This window comes from Suncus etruscus, chromosome 6 (assembly GCF_024139225.1).
Source record: "Suncus etruscus isolate mSunEtr1 chromosome 6, mSunEtr1.pri.cur, whole genome shotgun sequence".
In the NCBI taxonomy this organism is placed as follows: domain Eukaryota; kingdom Metazoa; phylum Chordata; class Mammalia; order Eulipotyphla; family Soricidae; genus Suncus; species Suncus etruscus.
In genome coordinates this window covers 53,049,614-53,074,581 of record NC_064853.1, presented here as the reverse complement: position 1 = coordinate 53,074,581, position 24,968 = coordinate 53,049,614, and the positions used below count along the sequence as shown (strand labels likewise).

The window sequence follows — 24,968 nt, the reverse complement described above, 5'->3', positions numbered from 1 at the left end:
AGTTTGTGGTTATTTCTCCTTGGGGGTTCCAGGTTCCTTGCCTGTGCCTATAGTCAAGAATGAGTTCAGGGGAACCCTCACAGTGACAGAGCCTGAGGCTGCAATCCCTGCAGTTGTGTCTGGCCACCATGCCACTGCTAGCCCTGGTAGAAGTGCAAGTTGTGCTTGTCCTTCCAAGCTGCTCCAGGGTGCTCTTCTCCAGGCTTCTTTTTAAATCTTCCCAGAGGAGATGGGTACCCAGATGGCACAAACTTCTGAAACTGGCTAGGAGTGAAGTGCTGAGAATCTGGCTTCAGCTCTGGATGGCCCGGAAGTGGGCAGAAGGAGCCAGGGGGATGCCAAGGCTTCCCAGGCCTGTACCTATGCACTGTGAATGTTCACTGCTCTGAGAGCACAAGGTGGCCCCTCCATCAGGAGCTTCTGTGGTGTCTGTTCATGCCAGTCCAGTCAGAGCACACCCTGGGGAAAACCCTGGAGCTCTCTCCAGGGCACCCACAGAGCTGCTCAGATGCCAGAGAGGGGACAGCTTGTAGTTGGCCCCAGCCCAGGTCTGCTCTGAGATGCCCTCATGGCTCCCACTGCACAGTCAATGCCAGGCCTTTGAACAGAGTGTCCAGCTCTGCCTGTGGCTCTGGCTCTGAGGTCCCAGGGGCCTGGCTTTTGGCTTTAGTCTCGGACACCGCACCCTTGTCCTCAGAACACACCAGGGACTCCAGTAAGCCCCAGGGATGGCGACCCTGGTCTGTGGGGGAGCACTGGAAGGAAGGTGTTTGTAACGGGAAGGACCCGGGGTGCCCTTCAATCTGGAGAGAGGAGAGGAGGGGCAGTTGGTCCTTTAAGTAGCCTGATGGCCCTGGCTCCCCTTTGGGCAGTTCATTTGGGGTTGTATAAATTCCCAGGTGGGGGTGGAAGGAACTGGTGTCTTGGGGCTCCTCCATGACCAAAGAGTTAACTCCATTCAGAGAGAGGCTGCTTAGGCTGCAGTGTCCAGAAGAAGCCCCTTTTTGGAAGTGATCATCAGATTGGTGGTGCTTGGGATTATGTGGTGTCCCAGGCAGGGAGTCTTTGCCAGAACCTTCCATGAATACCCCATAGAAAGGAGGCCAGCTGGCTGCAGCAGCTGGAGGGCTGCAGGAAGATGGCTGGACCTCAGCTTTGGCTTGTGGAGCATAGATGAGGGGCCTAGCTTCTGGGGTTTTCTGAGGTGTGTATGCTGGGGGTCTGACTTCAGTGGCAGTCTGGGAGGCATAGGAAAGGGGGGCCATTGTCCGGGGAGAGGGCATGGTTGGGGGCTGTAGGCCAGAAACATCGTGCTGTCCGAGGTAGGAAATCTCAGATAGGCTGTGCAGCGTTGGGCCTCCTGGGGTTTCCTTGGGTCCGGAGACCATGATTTGGGAATATTGCACAGGCTGGGTCAGACTGCCAGGGCCGCTGACCTCAAAGGCAGAAATCAGGACGTGCTCCTGGATGAACCGCAAGGGCTGGAAGGTCAGCATATGCTGGATGTCCTGTGCAGGAAGAGGAAGAGTACAGCATGAGGGTTGGGGGTGTACTGGGGAAAAGGGGTGATCAGTAAGGTGAGGTCCAGGTTGGGGTCCCATACATTTAGTTGTAGTCATTTCTTTTTTCTTTTTTTTTTTTTTTTGTTATTTTGGGCCACAACCAGTGATGCTCAGGGGTTACTCCTGGCTATGCGCTCAGAAATCACTCCTGGCTTGGGGGATCATATGGGATGCCGGGGGATTGAACCGAGGTCCATCCTAGGCTAGCACGCGCAAGGCAGATGCCTTATGGCTCGTGCCACCACTCTGGTCCTTTGTAGTCATTTCTTAAGTCTGATTTATCTCAGGGAGAGTTTAAGCTGAGAGTTAAGCTGAGGTTTTCTAGCAAGCAAGATATTAGGAAGCAGATGACTAGGATTTGGGATCACCCCTGGGTACAGTCTGGAGCTGGTAGCTCTCATGCTCCTGGATTCCCCATGGGTCTGATGTGGAGGTCTTGGTGGAAAAGGAAGGAAGAGGAGAAGCTGAGAGAGGTTTGCATGAAGTGACTTAACATGGGTGGGGTTGGGGGTGGGGTGGGACCCTGAAGCTCCCCAGCACTTCTGAGGAAAAAGGTCACCAGTTGAGCTTCAGTGGCTTCATCATAGGCTCTGCAGTTAGTGGGACTTGTAGAAGATTCACTTTTTTTTTTTTTTTGGTTTGGTTTTGGAGTCACGTAGCTAGCTATTCTTAGGATTTATTCCTACCTCTGAGCTTAAGGATTACTCCTTAGTGATATTAAGGAAACCATAAACAGAGCTGGGGATGGAACCCAAGTCAGCACCTAACCTGCTGTCCTATCTTTCTGGTTCCAGGGATTACATTTGAAAAAAAAATAGGGAGATAGTAAAGCATCTAGGTCGTTTTTCTTGCATCTGACCTGGGTTATATCCTCACCATATCATATAGCCCTCCAAGCACTTCCAGGAGTAATTCTTGAGTGCAGAACCAGGATTAAGTCTTGAACATACCTAAATGTGGCCCCCAAATCAAAACTCCAAAACAAAGAAACAGAACTCAAAACTAGCTTCAGACACTTAACAATGGAAAGATTTCATTCTGGTTGAATAAAAGGGGTAGAGCTGGGCCAACATTCCTGATGGTGGTGGCACTTGGCTGCCTCTTTTAGACTGTGTGTGAGCAGCTCTCCATGACTTCAATGCCCAATTGCCCTCCCACAGCCAGTTGCTTTCTTGGGTCTGTGCTATTGGTCTGGCCCCTGAGTGTTCTGGCTCATAATGGGACTCCCAGCCCATCCCCACTGCTCTGAGCACCTACTAATCCACCCTGATTCACTGATCCACCCTGAGTTCTGCATGGTCACTTGAAGCTGGAGGAACAAAGACTAATTATTGTTCTGTGTGAAAATCCTGTGCTTCAAGGAGAGCCAGGGTCCCTGGGTATCCCTGCCCAAGCCCTCTATGGTGCACGGAGGCTACTCACCAGGGATTTGGGAGGTGGTGGTGGCTTGGTGATGTATCTGTAGCCCAGGTAGCAGAGCCCTGCGGCCAGGAAGCCCATAGAGAAGAGGAAGGCACCTGAGATGGAATAGGTCCAGGTCGGATCTAGGGGAGCAAAGTAATCAGAGCAGTGAGGGTGAAGTTAGGACTGTGAGGGCCTTGTCACTTGGTCTTCTCCTCTCCTTCCCCTTAACACACCTCTACTCAAAACTTTTTCAAGATTTAATGAGTCAGGTCCCACCCCAGGTCTAAACACTCAGAAGTGAAGATAAAGCTTACATTGCAGGAATAATAAGAAGTCTTCACCTATTTTCTCCCCACAGCCATTTATCAGTAAGCTGTGTATATTTGGCAACAGGGGACAAAAGGACTTGGAAGGCCCTGCTGACTACTAATCATGCCTTTTGTGTGGAAGAAAACGAGTCTATGTTCCCATAGGCAAGTAGATATCTCCCCACTATGCTCAGGTGGGAATGTTTAATTCTGAGAGTGCCCAGAGCATTCTGCTGACACGTGTAGGTGCCAGGGTAGCTGACTGCCAGCCTCCAGCCCAACCAAGCTCCACCCCATGCCCAGAGACCCCATGCCCATGGTTCTAGAGTTTTCCAAAAACTTATCCTTACCCCCACAGTTACCTACTAACCACCCTGTGGGCTGAGGGTCTTCACTTCACCTGAAGGTTTGCCCTGGGGGGAAGACACAGAATGAGGTTTGCTGCCTGGACAAGACATGTGGTACCAGGAACTAAGAGTATGGTCTAGAGGACAGGCCAGGAACACCAAGGACAGCGTTCTCTTGGACCTATGGACTCTTCAATTAGTGGGGAAATCCATGGCTAGATCAGGGCCAGAGCAGAACCATATAATATCTGGGATCAGGAAAGGGTAATTCATGCTTGGGTTTAAGGCTAGTTCTGTTACATTGGCAGAGGAGAAGGAGGTGAGAAGTGAGGAGGAGAGGAATCTGTTCTTCCTCTGATGTAGCAGCCTAGTATTTGGCTCAGGAGGGAGCCTGTAGAACTGCTGCTCTCCTTAGGAAAGGAGAGGGGGAGTGAAGGATGTTGGTGCTGGCTTCTCTCCCTGTGTGCTTGTACCTGAGGGTGGGACCAGACAGCTGTCAACATGCTTCCTGTAAGATAAAGGGCTGAGAAATATTAGGTTGCTAGAGGTTTGTTAAACTGGTTCCTAGTGTCATCTAGGGGTCTTGACTCTTGGAATCATTTTCTCTGACTCCTTCCTGGCTTTGGCTGAAAGAATTGTTAACCAAATGCCAATGGCTGTACTCCTCATGCCTCCCTTAGACCAATGGTGCAAGGGGCTTTCTGGGGCTTTCTAGGTTTACTAATCACTGTGTGGTCTCAGACAAGTACTTCCCTCTATTAAGTAGGATGATACTACCCAATTTATAGGGTTATTCTAAATATTAAATGGGGAAATTCAGTGAGGTAAAGTATATAGTGAAGTGTTTGGTAAAAAAAAAAAGACTCTTTCAGAGACATTATTTTGAAGATTTAGTGGCCTTCTATATGTGGCAGAAATAGCCATCAAGTGTGATTTTTACGAAAGTGGCTACAATCTTAGGGGGAAAAACCCATCCTGAGCTGGATCAGCCAATAGAAGACTTATGGGGCACTGTTTTTTTGTGCTTTCAAATGCATGGAGAGCAGGGTGAGCTAGGGGTGGGTGGAATTTATTTATCACAGTTCAGGAAGAGGGTCCCTGATCATATATGTGTTCCCAAAGCATGGGAAGATAGAGTCTCCTTTTCCTATGTCTCTTGTCAAGTTTTATTATGGTCTCCCCAATGGCCCTTTCCCTAGAAAGGGCATGTCTTGTGCATGTGGCCTATTCCACCAGAAGATGTCCCCTAAAAACAAAAGTGCTGGGATTGGGGTAGGGGGGAACTGATCTCTCATGGGATTTTGGATGATCCAATGAACAAAGTTTCCAAACATCACTAAGGAATCTTTCTTATGAGAATTCTATCAAACTGAACTTTTTTTAAAAAAAAATCTGGGGCCCAACTTTGCAGTCACTGGGCCTTGATTCTTTCCTGTAGCCCCAGCTTTGGTGTCCTTAGATAAAGGCTTGTCCCTTGAGGGAACAGAGCTGACTTTTAAGCATCGGTACCTCTTCATTCTTTATGTGGTCCCCTTCTTTTGACTGCGCCATATGATATGTCTGTCAAGTAAAACTATAATCCGAATGCTGGCATGGCCAGAATAGAGACCACGTCCTGAATATCACCAGTCTGAATATGATGACTACGGTAAGTTGGAGACAGTATTGTATTGTGACTCCACTCAGTATACTGCCACCACCTTCATCTTCTAAATCTCTGAGCATTACAACGTATTTGCTTTATGAACATAAATACTAATAAAGATATTGCAATGTTTGTGCCAAGACTCAAGTTTCAGTGTTCTAGAGGAAGGAATATTTTTCACTTAGCAGATGACTCAAAGCCCTTCCGTGGTCACATGGAGGTGAGAACATAGAACTAAGTCTAGTTTGATCTGTCACCATGTCTAAGACCACGGCCAAGTTACCTAGTCACTCAGAACCTCAGTGTCATTTGGAAAGTGAAGATGAGAATAATTCTTGACTCCCTGGTTGTTTGAATCCTGGGTGGTTCCCTACTGGTGCTATACAATTGCCAATTATCGTCACCAGCACCATTATTATTTGACATTGGAAGATATAAGGGCTCTTTTTTATCTTCTGTTCACCCTCCTGATGATTATTTTCTCTGCATATCTCACTTGAGTTAATATTAAAATGAATTTTCTTTGCCAGGGTACACACAAATATTGTTAGAGAGAGGAAATTCAGACCAAGGCTGGTGGGTGGAGGTTAAACATATGCTGTGATAACCCATCAGTGAACTCATTTGTAGATAAGCCGAGATTAACTTTAATAAAAATCCTAACAGCTCTCTGGAGTCCCCCAGAGCTCTGCCAAGTTCGCCTTGGTTACAGGGAGAAAAGCATAGTCAAGATTTGAATCCAGGAGTCCCACCACCGTGTTTGGCTTTAGCTAAACTCACCTGGCAGTGTCTTTACTCTGCACACGTAGGGGGCACTCTCCTTGGACCAGGTCGGAATTGAAATTATGATGATCACACTGAACTCTGTATTGGGGGTCAGGCCAAAGAATTCATACTCTTTCTGCTTCCCTTCGAGGTACTGAATTTGAGAGAAACGCAACATGACTCTCACATACCAGACTCTATGTAGTCTAAGTCAACAAGCTCACACCTTGGCTGCTTTCATCAGTCTCATTCTCCTATTTCTTTTCTAATTGCTTTTTAGCTGAATTTGGGCCCTCTTTTTGTTATTCTGAAATATTTATTCTTCAATCATCTTTTCTTTTCTCTCCATATACTCTGATTTAGCACTTCCTGGGCCCATGAATCCTATCATGACTAGTATGTGAATAATTCTCAAATGTATATCAGTGAGATTTTCTAAAGTTTCTTTTCTTTTTTGGCAGGCACACCTGGTGGTACTAAAGGGTTATTCCAGACTCTGTGCTCAAAAATCAGTACTAGTCGGCTCAGGTGACCATATAGGATGCTCGGGATTGAACCTAGGTGAGCTGCATGCAAGGCAAGAGCCCTACCAGCTGTACTATAGCTCTGATCTCCCTAGAGTTCCTCCCTTTGATTTTAGGCCACACCCAGTGGTACTCCGGGGTTACAACTGGCTTGTGCTTAGAAGTTAGTTACTCTTGGCAAGCTTGGGGGCTATACGAGATGCCAGGGATTGAACCCAGGTCAGCTGTGTGCAAAGTCTTACTCGCTGTGTTATTGCTCTGCCACCCCTCCCCCCAAGTTTCTTATGTGTTTTCCAGATCCTTGAATGAGAAACTCTCTGAAGCAATATGTGTGATGTGGTTATCTTTCTGGGTCTGAGTCACCTCAACATTGAAACCTGTTCCATAATTTTGTTAATGGTATCTTACTTGTTCTAGTGTTTGAGTCCCAGAATTTTAAAGCTTTTGATAAGTCTATTTTTATGACCTTTATATCTAAATACCCTTAAATGAATAGGCTTTGAAAGGGTCCAGAATTGTGTTCTTGAGAGTTTAAAACCTAAAATCTTAGTTTTCTTTTTTGGCTTATTTGTAATTTAGCTACAATTTCCCTAAAGGAAGGTTTATAGTTATCTTTGTTGTTGTTGTTGTTGCTTTTAGAGTAGGATAAAGATAGGTGAATACACACATGGATTTTACAGCTTATTGCTTTGTGGAACTTATGTTGCTAAAACTGTACTTATCAAATATATAAGTGTATACATATATATATATATATATATATATATATATATATATATATAAAATGCAATACCTGTAGCATTGCAAAGGTTCCAAGTTTTCTTCATCCCCTAGTTTTTATTGCTTCTTCTGTAGTTCAAATCCATTATTTTCCATCCTATACTATAATAAATAATACCTTGACTTCTCTTCTCTCTTTTATTTTTGCATTCAATCTTTCTTCATTTTACTCCCAGTAATTTATAGCTTCAATCAGAATAACCTTATATAACATATATAAACTCTAATCAAAATAAAAATAACATTGACAGGCCCGGAGAGATAGCACAGCGGTGTTTGCCTTGCAAACAGCCGATCCAGGACCAAAGGTGGTTGGTTTGAATCCCGGTGTCCCATATGGTCCCCCGTGCCTGCCAGGAGCTATTTCTGAGCAGACAGCCAGAAGTAACCTCTGAGCAATGCTGGGTGTGGCCCAAAAACCAAAAATAAATAAATAAATAAATAAAATAACATTGACATTTGATAATCAGCAAAGGCAAGTATATACTAGAGCAGGGGTCGGCAACCTTTAAGACATAAAGAGCCACTTGGACTCCTTTCCAAGGGAAAAAAAACCTGGGAGCCCCCAAACCATCTTGACATTTAAAACAAATACAGTGCTGCATACATTGTTTCTTATCTTAATGCTATATACAGGATCATGCAGTTAGCTGCCTATCTGAAGAAAAAAGAACTCTTTCACTTAACAATGTAAAACGTATATTGGTGCAAATTAATAGCCAATTAAAATATTTAAGTGATACCGCTCCCCGCCCCTCTGCTATCATCTCTGCTGTTGGAGCCTGGCAAAACCTCAAAAGAACCGCATGCAGCTTTGGAGCTTGGGTTGCTGATCCCTGTACTAGAGAAATAAGGAAGGAAATATGACAATGGGTGAATTTCTTGTACAAAATGACCCAATGAACGAAGTACAAAAATCTTTTTGTCTAAAAGCAGGTGCATGCTCTAAACCTTGTGTGTGTGTGTGTGTGTGTGTGTGTGTGTGTGTGTGTGTCTAGAATTTAAAAGAAACCTTGTAATCTTACTGGTTTAGAAGACAGAGACTGAAAAGATATAGTATATAGGGTATGTGGTCTTTGTATGTGGTCAACCAAGGTTGATTATCTCCATATGACCTCCCCAGCTTGCCAGGAGTGATTCCAGAGCATAAAGCCAGTGGTAACCGTTGAGAATCACCAGGTGTGGACCCACAAAAAAATTATTTAGAAAATAGAGTTCAGGGTAATGAGGTGGGGAGGGAGATGTGGAAGAAAGGAAGGAGAATAGTAATGAATCATCACACACATACACACACACACACTCAAAGAAAGAAAAAAAGGAGAAAAAGAGAGAATATTCTGTGTATAAACTTTGCTCTGAAAGAGCTAAACTTAGATCTAAGCTAAATTTTGAGTTAAGCTAAATTAATTGATTAATATACAAGAAAAAAAGAAATACTTATTAGAAGAATATACGGAATCCAGAGTCTAATATGTCACTCATAATGCAAAGAAGAAAGGAAGAGTGAGAGAAAGAAATAAAGAAAGAAAGAAGAAAGAAAAATAAGGGATGGAAGGAGGGAGGGAGGGAGAAAAGAAATAAAATATGAACCATACTCAGGAATAAATACAGTGAAAATCTACTCCAAGTTGAGAAAAATTTTGAAGTTTTTAGATAATTTTTTTTGGAGTCACACCCAGAGGTGCTCAAGGGTTATTCATGGCTCTGTGCTCAGAAATTGCTCCTGGCAGGCTCAGGGAACCATATGGGATCCCAGGAATCCAACCCAGGTCTGTCCTGGATTGGCCCCGTGCAAGGCCAATGCCCTCCCATTGTGTTATTTCTTTGGCCCCCAGATAATGGTTTTAAGTAACTATTATAATTATGCTCAAGGAAGTTGTGAACCAGAGTGGTGCCATTATACAGTCTGGGCCTGCACCTAGGAAAATCAGCTGAGGGTCCCAATGAGATTAGGAATATGGGATGACAAAAAGCAAACAGGGCTTGTAAACAAGATACATAGCTTAATCTAATATCTGCTTTGCTTATATATGTCTTGAAGGAATATGAATATGTGTCCTGAATACCTGGGCTGAAAAATGTATAAATTGTGTGCCTACTCCATGCTCAGAGCTCCTGTCCCTTGGACTTTTAGGCTCTAAGCACTGAGTCTTTTTTTTTTTTTTTTTGGTTTTTGGGCCATACCTGACAGATCTCAGGGGTTACTCAGGAGTTACTCCTAGCAGGGGACTCTGGGGATTGAATGGGGGCCTGCCACATGCAAGGCAAGTATCTTGATCACTGCACTATTTCCCCAACTCAAAAATAAAAAAATGTTAAAGTTAAATATAATTTGCAATTTAATTTACAAATTGAATTAATTCAGAAATTAGCATCAATAAAACATTCTGGAAGACTCCAATTAGGGACCATAAATAAATAAGAACTCTTCTCTGCTTGATAGTTCTTTACTAGTAAAATAGATTCTTCTGGCTACCACACCTAGCCTCCACCTAATCTGCCCACCTGTCTCCTTGGGCACAGAGTTAATTGAGAGGGAAATGAGTTTCCCAGAAAGGGGAGGCCCTGAGAAAAAGACTGGAAATTACCGTTTGGTAGGTGTGGTTGATACGAAGCTCCAAGCTGTAGGACAAGTCATTGAAGATGTCCTGTAAGGTTAACTGGTGACCTTCCTCTGAGCGGATGGGTGTGAAGGTGGGATGAACTATCATCTGAATCGACCTTACCTTGGGGATACAGGTCACATCAGGTGGTTTGAGGGTAGCTGGAAAAAGGGAGAGCGAAAAGAGAGAAAAAAATCAGTGACTGTCCTAAATCACGGGGAATGGCTACTTCCTGTCTCCCACACTCTAAGGCTGCTTGTGAGTTGGTTACACAAAGAAATGCTTTGTAAAGCAGAGGCAGGCTTGAGTGGGAAGAGGCCTTGGATAGGGGTATTGGGTCCATTGGTTGATCATGTCCTTGCCCAACTCCTAGTTCTCCATTACCCTGAGTCTTCCCAGAATACCCTTTTAGCTCACTTATTAGTACCGACTTTTGGGGACTGATAGCTCCACTCACTGCACATCCTAAATGTTTGAGAGCACAGTACTTTGGACTCAATCTCAAAGGCCAGGCCCAAGGCTTAACCTCTCTAGATGGAATTTCCCAAATCACTAATAATCTTTACTTGTTTACAAATTTTGGGGGGAGTCTGGTAAATATTATGGATCTTGTTTTCCCCAAAAGATTCATTTATAAAAATCTTATACCCACTTATTTTTTCTTTTTTTGGGGCCACACTCAACAGTGCTCAGGAGTTACTCCTGGTTCTGCACTCAGGGGTCATTCCTGGCTGTGCTCTGGGGCCCATATGAGATGCCAGGGATCAAATCCTAGTCAGCTGTATGCAAGGCAAGCACCCTACTTGCTGTGCTATCACTCCAGCCCCAATTGTACCCACTTTTCATGATTTATGAACCTCATCTCTCCTGAAGCTAATTTAAAAAAATCCCTGAAAGACCATTGACCTCCATAATGGAAAATATCTAAACGAGAAATGCTTGCTTCTGTGTTATTTATAAAATTGAAAGATGGAGGTTCGAGAGGTAACACAGAGGTTAAAGCACTTGGCCTTTCACTCATTGACCTCAGACTCAAAAAGCGCTTGCCTTGCACTCATTGACCTCAAAGCTTGCCAGCTTGATCCCTGAGCAGAGCCAGGAGAAAGCCATGAGGACAGCTGAGTGTGGCTCAAACTCTCTCACTATCCCTCCACCCCCCCAATTGAAATATGAAATTATTTCCTCAAAAGACGAATTAAGAAAATAATTTAGAGTATGTCTATAAACTGGATTATTTACAGCTGAAATATCATGTGGTGGAAAAATATTTAATGACATAAGTAAATGTTCATGATGCCACTGGGGGAAGGAAGATAAACCAATTAGATTACAAAGGAATACAATGATAGGGCTCAGAGATAATTCAGTGATAGAGCACATTGCATGTCTGTTTTGCAAGCAAGAGGCCTTGCTTTGCTCCACATACACACATGAGTGCAGTGAAAAAGTGTACACTCCTCATCACACAACCACATGTGTGAGTACTACAAACATGCTTGCAACCACAGTCACACAGTGACAAAGGGAAGGGAAGGGGGGGGAGGAAATGAAAGTGATCATATCATGGTTATATTAAAACAATTCAGGTTATTTAGGGGCTGCATTTATTTTTATTTCATATGCTATATATTCCAGAATTTTTTTTTTTTTGGTTTTGGGTCATACTTGGCAGTGCTGAGGGGTTCCTCCTGGCTCTACGCTCAGAAATTGCTCCTGGCGGGCCCGGGGGACCATATTGGATGCCGGGATTTGAACTGCCATCCTTCTGCATGCAAGGCAAATGCCTTACCTCCATGCTATCTCTCTGGCACCATTCCAGAATTTCTATAATAAGTATATCAGTGGCAAAAAGAAAGGGGAAAATAAAAGTGGATAATTGCGGTATGTTAAGGTATTCAGGTTATTTAGGGATACCTTAATTTTATATTGTATTCTCTATATAGATGTCTATATATTCCAGAGTTGCTATAATAAGCATTTTTTTTGTTTTGTTTTTGGGTCACATTCGGCATCACTCAGGGGTTACTCTTGGCTCATGCTCGGAAATTCCTCCTGGAAGGCTCAGGGAGACCATATCCATCCTGAATTGGCTGTGTGCAAAGCAAATGCCCAACCTTTGTACTATCTCTCTAGCCCTAAGTATATTATATTTATTTTTTTATTTTTTGGCTTTGGGGCCACACCTGGTTACGCTCAGGGATTACTCCTGGCTATGAGCTTAGAAATTGCTCCTGGTTCTGGGGGACCATATGGGATGCTGGGGATGGAACCCAGGTTCATCCTAGGTCTGTTCTCATGGATTATTCTAGTAGGCTCAGCGGAACTGGAGATTGAATTTGGATCAACAGCCTGCAAGTCAAGCACTTAACCTGTTGTACTATTACTCCTATCCATCTATCCTATTATTTTATTTTCTTAAATAGTTTTTCAGAACTTAGTCCTGGCACTGGAGCAATAGCACAATGGGTAGGGTTTGCTTTGCATGTGGCTGATCCAGGTTTGATTCCCAGCATCCCATATGGTCTCCCAAGCCTGCCAGGAGCAATTTCTGAGTGTAGAGCCAGGAGTAACTCCTACCACCAGGTGTGGCCCAAAAACCCAACCCCCCAAAAAACAATTTAGTCCTGGGGCTGGAGAGATAGCAGGGAGGTAGGGCATTTGCCTTTGCATGAAGAAGGACGGTGGTTTGAATCCCAGCATTCCATATGGTCCCCCGAGCCTGCCAGGGGCGATTTCTGAGCATAGAGCCAGGAGTAACCCCTGAGTGCTGCTGGGTGTGACCCAAAAATCAAACCAAACCAAACCAAACCAACAAAAGGAATTTAGTCCTAAATTCCTCCCCTGCTGGAAAATTTCTTTCTCTTCTTCTACTTACTTTCCAATTAACTTTTCTATTTTCTAAAAAAAAAAAAAAAAAAAAAAAAGGTCTTTCAGGGCAGAGACATAAAGGGCATAAGTTGGCATACTTTTCATGCTCCCAATCCTCATTTAGTTCTTAGCACATACCACATACCTTCTCTGCCCAACCAGCCTAATGCCCCCGAGCACTGCCAGCCATGACCTTGGAGCACCACAGTGTAGTTCCACAAGCCTCAGGCCTTTACATCAAGCTCATGGCTTAGGGGCCTGAGTGATGATGCAGCGGTAGAGCATTTGCTTTGCATGTGGATGATCCAGGATGGACCACAGTTAGATCCCTTGGCATTCGATATAGTCGCTCAAGCCAGGAGCCATTTTTGAGTGCATAGTCAGGAGTAACCAGTGAGCATCACTGGGTGTGGCCCAAAAAACAAACAAACAAAAAAAACCTCAGGGTCTTATTGGCCAAAAACCCTAGGATGGCTGGGATCTCTACCTCAGAGGTCCCCCCCCCCCACTTAATAGACTCCCCAAACAACAGCAACAACAGCAATAACAATTAACCAAACAAAAATTTATGTGCTATTATTAAGTTGGTATGGGGAGTTTGGCAACTCACATCCATTTATTCAGCTATTCAGTCCATTCATTCACTTATCAATTATATACTGAACATATTCTATGTGTGAAAGACTAGGAGAAAGTCTGGGAACACAGAGGGTTCCACATTCATACATGGCTCCTGGAGCTCACATTTTAATGGGGAAATAGATAAGCAAACACAATAATTGTAGAGTGTGAGGTGAAGTGTGAAAACAATTAATGGTTTATTGTGACAGTGTGGTGACCTAGTGAAATACATTTGTCAGTTTGGGAACAGAGATGCTCAGATAGATTAAGACAAGGGTAGGGAGGTACAGGAAGAGCTTCGAGACAAGTGTGAGCAGTGAGGTCCCTGTATTGGATTCTATTGGTGTTTAGGGCAGAGTAGTAGGAGAGGGTTAGATGAGAACCCCATAGGGCCACTTTCTGAGGCCATGGCAAAAATTTGGATCTTACTTAAGCAGTTGTGGGAAGTCACTGAAGGGTTTTACACAGAGATAAAGAAGTTGAGATGGATATGTCGAGAAGATGCCTTTCAATGCTACATGGAAAAAGGCTTGGGACTTGAAATGACTCAAAAGATAAAAATAAAGAGGTTTTCTACCAGGGAGGTGGGATCAAAGGTGTAGAAAGACTGAAAACCACAATGAGGAATGCTATGAAGGGGGTGGGTATCCTTATCTAAAAGTCACACCCCTCATTGCTTCCCAACACCCACCCTGAGGCACCTCACTCACTGTGCTGCTGGGGACAAAAGCGGTCAGTCATCTTGGTGGCTGATCGGCTGTCTCTGGTGAGTGCTGTGACCCGGGCATAGTAGAGGTCCATGATGCTGTTCGTCTCCAATGTTAGGTTGCAAGATTTCTGGGTGATTCGCTGGCAACCTTCCTTTGCCAGCCAGTTCTTCTCTCCATACCTGTAGACGAAGAATTCAGAGCCCAACTATCAGGAGCAGGCCTGGCAGTGTGCCTGTGGTTTATTAAAAGTGATAAAGACTTCCAATATTTACTTAGCACATGCCCAGGCCCCTATGTGAATGGTTGTTAATTCATACAATGGTCCTGTGAGGTTCATTTATTGTTTGCCTTTCTTTACCATAAGAAAGTTGAAGTGTAAGAAAGTTAAAATGAGGCTCTGGGACATAGCACCCAGTTCCGTCCCTGATAACACCACCACCAACTCTACTGCCATTGGGTAATAGCCTGTAATTATTAGGCCTATCTTGTTTGACCAGTTTTCATAGGAGTGGCCATGGGGTGGCCCCAGCATCCCTGGGGAAGCCCCTATTTAAAAAGGATAAGAATTGACCAGGTGTTTGGAGTATGCATGTGCGGAGCCAAGATTTGAACAATAATAATTCTAGGGGAATCTAGGGTCACTCAGATTACACCTCATTGTATGGGTTTGGCGTTTGTCTCAACGTCCTCAGTGACCATGAAGATTATCCCTAGTGGTGACTGGGGGGCCATTTGGGGCTAGGGTAGGGCCTTGCATATGTGACAGGAATGTATTCTGCCACATATGCCAACTCTCTAATCCACATCCCAATCTTCTGAGGCAATCACTCAACCCTATTGTATAGGTGAGGGGCTGGGCTTCAGAAGGAAGTGACTAGGGAGGCTGGGATGAAGCTCAGTGGTAGAGCTTGTGCTTCACATGTAAGGGGTCCTGAGGTAGATTCCTGGAAATGATCAAATCATTTGATCACTCAATCCCCTCAAGTCAAAGAAATGTGACTTGCCACAGGAGTGAAACTCAGGATTAGACTCGAACTCTTTTCCCACTGCCCAGAAACAAGGGTTTGAATTGGTGGGAAGGAGATTAAGAGGGGAATGACTTTTTATTGCCTTAGTTTTGTTAATAGAATAAAGCAATTATAATTAGATTACTATTTGTCAAGCACAAGTGCTAATGATTATTTTATTTAATGTACCTAAATCTACCTTATTTATTTATTTATTTATTTATTTTTGGATTTGGGCCTATACCCAGTCATGAGCAGGGCTTACACCTGACTCTGTGTCCAGGACTTACTCCTGGTGGACTCTGGGACCTTATGGGTGTTAGCTGCATGCAAGGCAAAGTCCTTACTAGCTGTACTATCTCTCCGGCCCTAAAAACTACCTTATTTAATAATTCTATGATGAAGGGGCTATCACTGTCTTGATGCTGGGGAAATTGAGGTTAGGTGACGTAAGCAGCTGCTGAAATTCATATAGTTGAGTATGTGAGCCTGTATAGTTTGGCTCTGAAGGCTAGACTTTTATTTACATGCTCTTTTCTGCTACTAGTTTTTGTTTAATTTGGGTCTCTGGAGTTGTGATGAGGGAGCCATGCCTGTGATATTTGGTTAATAGGCTGACACTTCCGTGCTAGGCTGAGAGGATGTGGGGCTGCTCGGGGACCACCTTGGCCACTCTGGATGTCCTTGAAGGCCTCCAGGTAATAGTCAGCATGCACTGTGGTACTGGGGATGGAGCCCAAGCCTCCCTATTTTTCACCATTATTTTATCCTCCCTCTGCAAAGAAGCAAAGAGGAGTAAGACTTTATCTGGGTGAGTGGAGAAAGTGTGAAACAGTGAGTGAGAGAGACAGAGACAGAGAGAGACAGAGATCAGAGAAAGACAAAGAGAAAGACAGAGTGAACGTAATGGGAGATTGGATCTTTGGAAAGGCTTAGTTTCAGGGCAGAAATAGAATGCTTTGGAACAAAAACCTACATCTTATACTCAACACTGTACACCGTGTCTGGGGTGCTCTCTGTCCCGCTCTCCCATGTTAGGATGTTCTCGAAGTTGCTGGATTGGAATTTCACGTGTTGAAGAAGATTGGAAGTATCTTCAGCAATGTGAGCTGCAGAAAATTGGAGCAGATGAGAAGACTCATAGACCCCACAGCTCTTAACCTTCTAACCAACTGGCCGATGTAGAAGTCTGTGAGAGCTAACCCCAGTCCTCAGAACTATGAAGAACATTTTGTTCTTCACTCATTCTTTCCCTTGCATATGAGATATAATTCAAGCCACCAATTTAAAAAGTCCAAGTCAGAATTTTCTTAATAATTCACATAGTTGTGCACACGTTATCATTGCTGATTCCAGAACATTCTCATCCCTCCAAAAAGAAAACCTATATTTATCATCAATCATGGTCCCCGTCCTGCCTTCCCCTGCCAGCTGCCACTCAAATATTTTCTGTCTCTGAGGCCAGAGAGATAGCATGGAGGTCAGGTGTTTGCCTTGCATGCAGAAGGACTGTTGTTCGAATCCCGGCATCCCATATGGTCCCCCGTGCCTGCCAGGGGCGATTTCTGAACATAGAGCCAGGAGTAACCCCTGAGCACTGCCAGGTGTGACCCAAAAACCAATATATATATATTTTTTTTTCTATGGATTTCTTTATCTGGATATTTTGTATAAAGACTTTTCATATAAATGCAATAGATAGTTTTTGTCTCTGACCTTTTTCACTTTGTTTGATATTTTCATCTATACCATACATTGCATGAATTAGCATCTTTTACTTTTAAGGCTGAATAATATTCCCTGTAATTTTTATTTACCGTGTTCTTGCCATATTGGGCTAGTACAAATGATGCTACTGTAAATATGTGCAAATAAGCATTTAAGTGGACAGATTTTTTTTTTTTTTTTTGGTTTTTGGGCCACACCCTGTGACGCTCAGGGGTTACTCCTGGCTATGCGCTCAGAAGTTGCTCCTGGCTTCTTGGGGGACCATATGGGACGCCGGGGGATCGAACCGAGGTCCGTCCTAGGCTAGCGCAGGCAAGGCAGGCACCTTACCTCCAGCGCCACCGCCCGGCCCCTAGTGGACAGATTTAAAAAAAATTTTTTTCTTAGTTCTAGAGCTAAGGGGTGACTTATCCACAGAGCTGGTCAGACCATAGATTTTTTTTTTCTTGTTTGTTTGGCCACACCCAGTGATACTCAGGGGTTATTTCTGGCTCTGAATTCAGAAATTACTCCTGGTGGTGCTGGGGGACCATATGGAATTCTGGGGATTGAACTCATGTTGACCATGTGCAAGGAAATTGCTTTACCCTCTCAACTATCTCTCCAGTTCCTGGAGAGATTTAACTTTACATTTAGGACTTCAGATTTACATTTAACTGTTGGAAGTACTACCAGATTCCACTTCTCAGTGGCCTCACATCTTCCCTTCCAACCAGCGATATTTGAGAGGGTCTCATGAATCCACATTCTTGCCAGCTCTTCTCTCTCATTGACTGATGTTGGTGTCCATGTTTCCCAAGGGAATGCTTTTGAGATAGTCAACTAAATGTTAAAAATTCAATTAGGGCCCGGAGAGATAGCACAGCTGCATTTGCCTTGCAAGCAGCCGATCCAGGACCAAAGGTGGTTGGTTCGAATCCCGGTGTCCTATATGGTCCCCCGTGCTTGCCAAGAGCTATTTCTGAGCAGACAGCCAGGAGTAACCCCTGAGCACCGCCAGGTGTGACCCAAAAACCAAAAACAAACAAACAAAAATTCAATTAAAATGTTTAAGAACTAACTTGCTTAAAGACATTCATTTCTAAAAAATCTTGAGGAGGATGTTTATTTTCCTGCTTATGTGATGGCCACATGAACCTTGCCCAGCCAGCCAGAAGCAAACTCAGATGGTAAGGGCATCTTTGACAACCTGTAGCCTATCTAATGGGGATGGACAACCACCAGGATGGGCTGCTTTGGCTTTTTAAGCAATTAGACTTCCATTTATTCATCTCCAAAATAAAATAATTAGGTTTTCTGAACAGAAATAACAATGTCTTAGCCAGCTGCTCACAGCTTAACAGACTAAGCATTTCAGATGATTAAAGTCCTCACAACACCCTGATGCACAGTTACTATCATTGTTCTCATTTGGTAATGAGAAAAATGGAGGCTCAGTGAACTATGGTCATTTTTTGTTATTTATGGGTTATGTGTGCATGAAAGAGGAAGTCTTAGTTTCTCCTTGTCAGCTGCAGCAAACAGCTTATTATTATTATTGTTGTTGTTGTTGTTGTTTGTTTTTTTGGCAATACCCGGTGACGCTTATGGGTTACTCCTGGCTATGTGCTCAGAAATCGCTCCTGGCTTGGGGGACCATATGGAATGTCGGGGGATCGAACCATGGTCTGTCCTAGGCTAGCACAGACAAGGCAGATGCCTTTCCACTTGTGCCACCACTCTGGCCCCAACAAACAGCTTTATTTTAGCTGTCTGTCCCCAGATATATTTTAAAACATTCCTACAAATTATTAGGCTCTGAGACTGAGGAAGTTTATGATTTACCAAGACTATACAGACCTTGGGCTCACAGAACTCACAGAGATAATGGAAGCAATAACTGGGTGTATAGTGAAATACAAAGTCTACAATGGTCTTAAATATTCTCCTACCTAAGTGGGAAATAAGATATACATCTTTTTTTGAGGGGGTCACACCTGGTGGCAGCACTCAGGGGTTATTTCTGGCTCTGCACTCAGAAATAGCTCCTGGCAGGCTTGGAGGACCATATGGGATGCTGGGATTCAAACAGGGGTCCATCCTGTGTTGCCCATGTGCAAGGCAAATGCCTTACCACTGTGCTCCAGTCCCAAGATGTCAATCTTTTTTTGTTTTTGTTTTTGTTTTTGGATCACACCCGGAAATGCTCAGGGGTTACTCCTGGCTCTGCGCTCAGAAATCACTCCTGGCAGGCCCGGGGGACCACATGGGATGCCGGAATTTGAACCACAGACCTTCTGCATGCGAGGCAAATGCCTTACCTCCATGCTCTCTCTCCAGCCCCCCCCCGCAAGATGTCAATTTTAACATACAACTGGGCCCTAAATTAAGAGGACATGTTTTTATCTTTATTTAAACACATTGATTACAAATATGATTGTAGTTGTATGATTACAGTCATATAAAGAACACCCCCCCAGGGGCCGGGTGGTGGCACTAAAGGTAAGGTGCCTGCCTTGCCTGTGCTAGCCTTGGATGGACCGCGGTTCGATCCCCCGGTGTCCCATATGGTCCCCCAAGCCAGGAGCAACTTCTGAGCATATAGCCAGGAGTAACCCCTTGAGCGTTACCGGGTGTGGCCCAAAAACCAAAACCAAAACAAACAAACAAAAAAAAACAAAAAACAAACAAAAAAAAGAACACCCCCCCCTTCACCAGTGCAAGATTACCACCACCAATTTCCCAGATATCCCTCCTCCCCACCCCATCCACAACTGTATTCGAGACAGGCTTTCTATTTCCCTCATTCATTCACATTGTTATGATAGTTTTCAGTGTAGTTGTTGTTCTAACTGCACTCATCACTCTATGTGATGAGCTTCATGTCATGAGCTGAACTTACATGGGTAAATAGGGGGAAATAATGGTTGGGACTGAGGAAGTAAATGATTAGAAATGAGCTTTGTAGGGCAGTATCAAGGTCACAATACAAGATGGATATTATGCATATATAAACTATATGCATATAATACTATCAATATATATTGTATGCATGGGGGCACTAGCCCCCGCATGGTTTTGGAAATGAAGACCAAAGAAAAAAATTTCCAGTGACTGTCCCAACATAAACCAGTGCTGCAACAGCCTGCCTTCCTCCCAAAGCGCATTCCCATTAGTGTAGGAAGAGGTATTGGGAAAGCCTGATGACCCCTATAGAATCTACCTGGACTGGCGCCCAGGGAAGGCATGGAATTCAGGGGAGAAAAAGGGGGACGGCTGGGGGCCTGCCAAGCCTCCCAGCACTCCCCAGGCGAGAAAGAAGGCCTCTGGCATGGGGCCTCCTCAAACACCATGCCTGGCAAGAGCTGGCCTCCAGAATCAGAGAGGAAACCAGAAACAAGATATCTGCCGGCCCTCCTCCCCATGCACCTCCCCCCTGGAGTACGGAGAAAGGGGGAAGCCTGAGGACTACTAAGAGTCCACCTGAACCCACTTCTGGCCATCTGGGCCGGCACCCAGGAGGGCCTAGAGTCCAGGGGAGAAAGAGGGAGATGGCTGGGGGCCTGCCAAGCCTCTCAGCACTCCCCAAGCTAGGGAGAAGGCCTTCGGCATGGGGCCTTCCCAAACCCCATACCTAGCAAGAGCTGGCCTCCAGAATCAAAGTGGAAACCGGAAGCCAGATATCTGCCCGCCTACCTCCCCCCTGGAGTACGGAGGGAGGGGGGAAGCCTGAGAACCCCTAAGAGTCCACCTGAACCCACTTCTGGCCATCTGAGCTGGCACCCAGGGAAGGCCTGGAGAAGAGGATATTTTTGATAAGTAACACAAAGACTCAGTTTTTCTACTAAAAAATCCACAAAACAAGCCACAGTTACACCAAGTTATACCAAGTTCCTCTCCTGTTGGAGAGTTTCTTTCTCTTTTACTTTCACCAAGTTATATCTCCTGTTGAAGAGTTTATTTCTCTTTTACTTCCCAATAAACTCTTCTATGTTCTAACCTGGAACCTGAGCATCTTTATTTTATATTTGATAAATGTGAGTAAATACAAACACCCACTGTCAATGCTCCTGCACCAGAAAGAGTTCATAGAGTTTTTCACAGGCCCTGATAGACTGTGGGGTAATTAATGTCTAGGAGGGAGTGTGTTTAGTTTTGTACAGGTGTGTGCTATTGGAGTGGTTCAATCCTGGGGAAACAAGGGACTTGCTGTATAGATGGTGTGTGTGTGTGTGTGTGTGTGTGTGTGTGTGTGTGTGTGTGTGTGTGTGTAGGGGTCCAATTTACTTTTTAATTGGAGCCTTCTAATCAATGCTCTTCCTTAGGACATGATACCAACAAGGCTGGGCTAGTTGGCTTTGTAGTGCAGTGGCTACTAGGGATCCCTAGTGATCTCTAAGGTTGTCTCAAGGGTCATCAGTATAGGAAACTCAAGCAGGGATTCAATATGTTAGCCCTATGCTATCTCCCAAGGCCTCTGTTAGCCTTTAGGGAGGATGGGCAGATGGGAAGAGGAGAAGCTATGGTTAGTCCAGGTGTTTGCTGGGGCTATTGCTGCATAGTTAAGGGAAAGGCAACAAAGGGGAAAAGAGGCCTGGGGACATGCTGCTGCCTCAAAGGAATTCCCCATGAGAGTCCCTGACTTACAGAACTCTCCTCATGGCATTCTAAGCTTGGTCTGTGAAGGAAATGGTGGGAGGCAGAGGTAGAGCTTGTCAGAAGGGCTTGCTAGGCTGGCTGGGAAGGAAGCAGGTGTGGATCTGGCTGAAGAAGACCTTGAAGCCTCTCCTGGACATGACGTGACCAACAGACATACCAAGGAGAGAGGGAGTGAAGGGTTCTTCTATTCAGAGTCCACACTGTGCTTCTGTAGGTAGGGAATGTGAGCATGAACCATAGACTTGAGGGGCCCATGGAAGATAGAGACTATTAGGACAGTTAGACTCAGCTTGTATTTAAGTTAACACTAAAGCCACAATTTTTTCTGAACCTGTTCTGGTTATTTCTAGAAACTGAAGAAACCTTTGTCTTCCAGAATTTCTGGTTTCCTCAGAATGGACCTTGGGGCCCAGGGGATATTATTTATAGTGTGACATATATACTGTGGGTCCTGCAGTGGGGCTGACATCTTGCCTGGATCTGAGTCTGGGCTGAATTGGGGTCCTGGAGAAGAATGCTGGGATCAAGGCTGAGTCTGAGTGGAAGGAGGGAGTTCACTGATGTCAGAACTGAAGAGGGGCTACTGGTAGGTTGTTGAAGTTCAGGGAAAAAGAGAAAGAAGGGCCATTTGAGAGGAAGACTAGGGGGTGCTTAGCCTCTCCTGGTGGGGTGTTATGGCCACAGGGGTGGCTGTTTGGGGTAGAATGTGTGAGTTGGGGGGAGCCTGTGACTGAGGCAGAGACCATGGTGGGGGTGGAAAGCAGATTAAGGGCCAGATTGTAACTGAAGTTAACCTCCCCAGGGGAGTCTTTTTTTGGGGAGGTGTTTTTGGGTTTTTGGACCACACCCTGTGACACTCAGGGGTTACTCCTGGCCATGCGCTCAGAAATTGGTCCTGGCTTGGGGGACCATATAGGACGCTGGGGGGATCGAACTGCGGTCTGTCTTAGGCTAGCATGAGCAAGGCAGACACCTTATCACTTGTGCCACTGCTCCGCATCCCTCCCAACAGAATGTTGGTTCCTTCTTTGAAGGGATCTGAGGGTACACAATTCCCTCACCTTTTCCTTCTCAAACTACTATCTGTTTCTCAGCCTGCATCACTCCCACATTCTTGGGTGAAAGTCTACATTGGGACACTAGGAATGTTTCATCTGAAGAGCCATAAACTCTTCTCAAGGGAAATTTTCACAGCGGGAAGACCCATTTCCTTAACTTTGGGAAGTGAAGGAAAACAATTCAACTTACTCTTGAATGAGCCTGAGTAGAGGCTTGGGATCTCACGGGCCGTTTGCGGCCCTCCATACATGTTCAATGCTTACTATTGACTTTGCAGTCAAGGATCACCTCGACTTTGCCTCCTGTGGCCCCCAGGTAAATTGAGTTTGAGACCCCTGTATAATGGATGTTTTCTGTGAGCACTCCTCCATCTGAAAAGACCAGGAGCTTTTCAGATTCCCCCAGCATGGATGGGAATCCAAAGGGACATGGTCATAGGGTCTCTCAGGATTGCATCAAATCCTAACTTAACACAGATTCCATCTGTTGACAGTACTCACCTTGGAATCAGAGAAAGGTCAGACTGCAGAAATGGGGTGGGAGATAGCTGGAAGACTGGCCAGGGACAGCAAAGAGGGCTGGGTAATCTTGATTTCTTATGGCCCTCTGCTTACACTGGACCTGGGGCTTCAGAAAACTGCCTGTACCACTTGTCCATCCCAACCCACTTGTCCATCCCACCCCATTCCCACTTCAGTCAGGATGAGGCTTTCACTCCTCAGAAAATTTCCTGAATGTGGTAACCATTTCAGGAAACAGAGATGCAACCTAAATTTCATGCCAGAGAATGGAGAGATAGCACAGCAGTAGGTCATTTGCCTTGCAAGTGGCAGACCTGGGAGGGACCTGGTTAGATTCCCGGCATCCCATATGGTCCCCCAGCCTGCCAGAGGCAATCTCTAGTACAGAGCCAGGAGTAACCCCCTGAGTATCGCTGGGTGTGGCCCAGAAATCAATCAATAAATAAATACAGTTAAAAATAAACTCATAGGGGCTGGAGAGAACATGGAAGTGGGGCGTTTGCCTTACATGCAGAGAGATGGTGGCTCGAATCCCGGCATCCCATATGGTCCCCTGAGCCTGCCAGGAGTGATTTCTGAGTATAGAGCCAGGAATGACCCCTGAGCGCTGCCAGGTGTGATCCCCCCAAGCCCTCCCCTAAAATAAACTCATGCCAGACTCAGAGTTCTCATAATGGTGATCAATAGACCCACCTGACTGCAATAGAAAAATTAATTCCTGTTTCAGGAGTGGAGGTGTTTTAAAACCCAATAGTGCAGCTAGTCATGTCCATTGCAGAGAAAAGGCTCTTGATCTTCTGGCCTTGGCAAGCGAGGGTCCCTGAGCACAGGGAAGTGAAAAATGGCTGGACTCAAAGCTTGGTCTGCACCTTCCCTACAGCCTAGAGAGTTCATTGGCTGAATTTTTGAGGCTCCCTCTCATCCTCTCCAGTGATCTGAGTGTCCACTGCCTCAAGGTAACTCAGCACCCAATTCAGTCCTAGCAGAGAAGAAACTGAAACTGCCTCTGCTGGGGGGAAAGGTGAGGGTGCCCATGCTGACCCTGGCTCCTAGGGGGAATGGGATCTGCCCACAGGGACTACTCACCAACCAGGGACCCTGCAGCGAGAATGGCGAGTAGCGTCCTCATCAGGCCCTGCATAGAGCCCTCTTCTGACCACTCTGGTGAGCACTTATGTGCTCTGAAGCTTTGGCGCCTTGGCAGGTGGTTCCACTGCTGTTGGGCGTGGAAAGGGAGGTGGGACCTGAGCTGTGGGGAGCGGGGTGCAAAGGTGCCTGGCAGTCCTCATGTGCTTCGGTATTCCAGGACCTGTGAGGAATCCAAGGGAGTTTCCCCTCCTAGTTGCAGAGAACAGCAGCAGGGACTGGCTGGCTTGTTTATCTGGTCCAGTGACTGATTCATTCCCCAGACACTTCAGTGCAATATCGGAGAACTGAGAGGCAGAGAAGGCAGAGTCTTCCGTACACAATCTTATCTGAGACTGGTGGGCACTCGACAATAAAAACCTGCTAGGCGTGGTTACCTTTTGCCTCAGTAATTTCATTTGTTATTACTGAGGAATGGCATAGCCAACAGGGAACAAAAAATAACTTCGAGAATATTTTTTGTGGAGGAGGAAAAGGTAGCAGCTCCTGGTTTTGTTCCGACAGAGGAAATAATGTGTCTGCAGCCTCTCCAAGCTACCCCAAAGTTGGTCCCCCAAGGGTAGATTAAGAGTTTGGGGGTGAGGGGGTCATTGAGAGACCATTAGGGTGAGAAGTGCTGGTATTTTGACCTTGAGGTTTGGGGTTCTGGGATCTGTAAAATGTCAGTGATTTTATGCAAAAGAGGGAGATAAAAATTCATGAATGGGGACTAGGCCTCCTGAGCAGTGCTAG

At 45.2% G+C, this 24,968-nt stretch overlaps 1 protein-coding gene across 1 annotated transcript; it reads right to left on the bottom strand.

The window, feature by feature from the left end:
- Positions 1 to 566: 566 nt before the first annotated feature.
- IL22RA1 (interleukin 22 receptor subunit alpha 1) lies at positions 567 to 24,219 on the bottom strand. Its single transcript, XM_049775556.1, has 7 exons — positions 24,177 to 24,219; positions 16,121 to 16,253; positions 14,138 to 14,316; positions 9,924 to 10,099; positions 6,047 to 6,185; positions 2,985 to 3,106; positions 567 to 1,508 (listed from the first exon to the last, which is right to left on the bottom strand). The coding sequence occupies exons 1-7, from the start codon at positions 24,217 to 24,219 to the stop codon at positions 567 to 569; spliced, it is 1,734 nt and encodes a 577-aa protein (XP_049631513.1).
- Between the last annotated feature and the right edge of the window lie 749 nt (positions 24,220 to 24,968).

Coding starts and splice junctions, on each gene's coding strand:
- IL22RA1 (XM_049775556.1), bottom strand. CDS start 24,219: ATGAGGACGCTACTCGCCATTCTCGCTGCAGGGTCCCTGGTTG. Junction 6,186..9,923: donor TCAACCACACCTACCAAACG/GTAATTTCCAGT, acceptor TCTCAAATTCAG/TACCTCGAAGGGAAGCAGAA. Junction 1,509..2,984: donor CACCACCTCCCAAATCCCTG/GTGAGTAGCCTC, acceptor CTTCCTGCACAG/GACATCCAGCATATGCTGAC.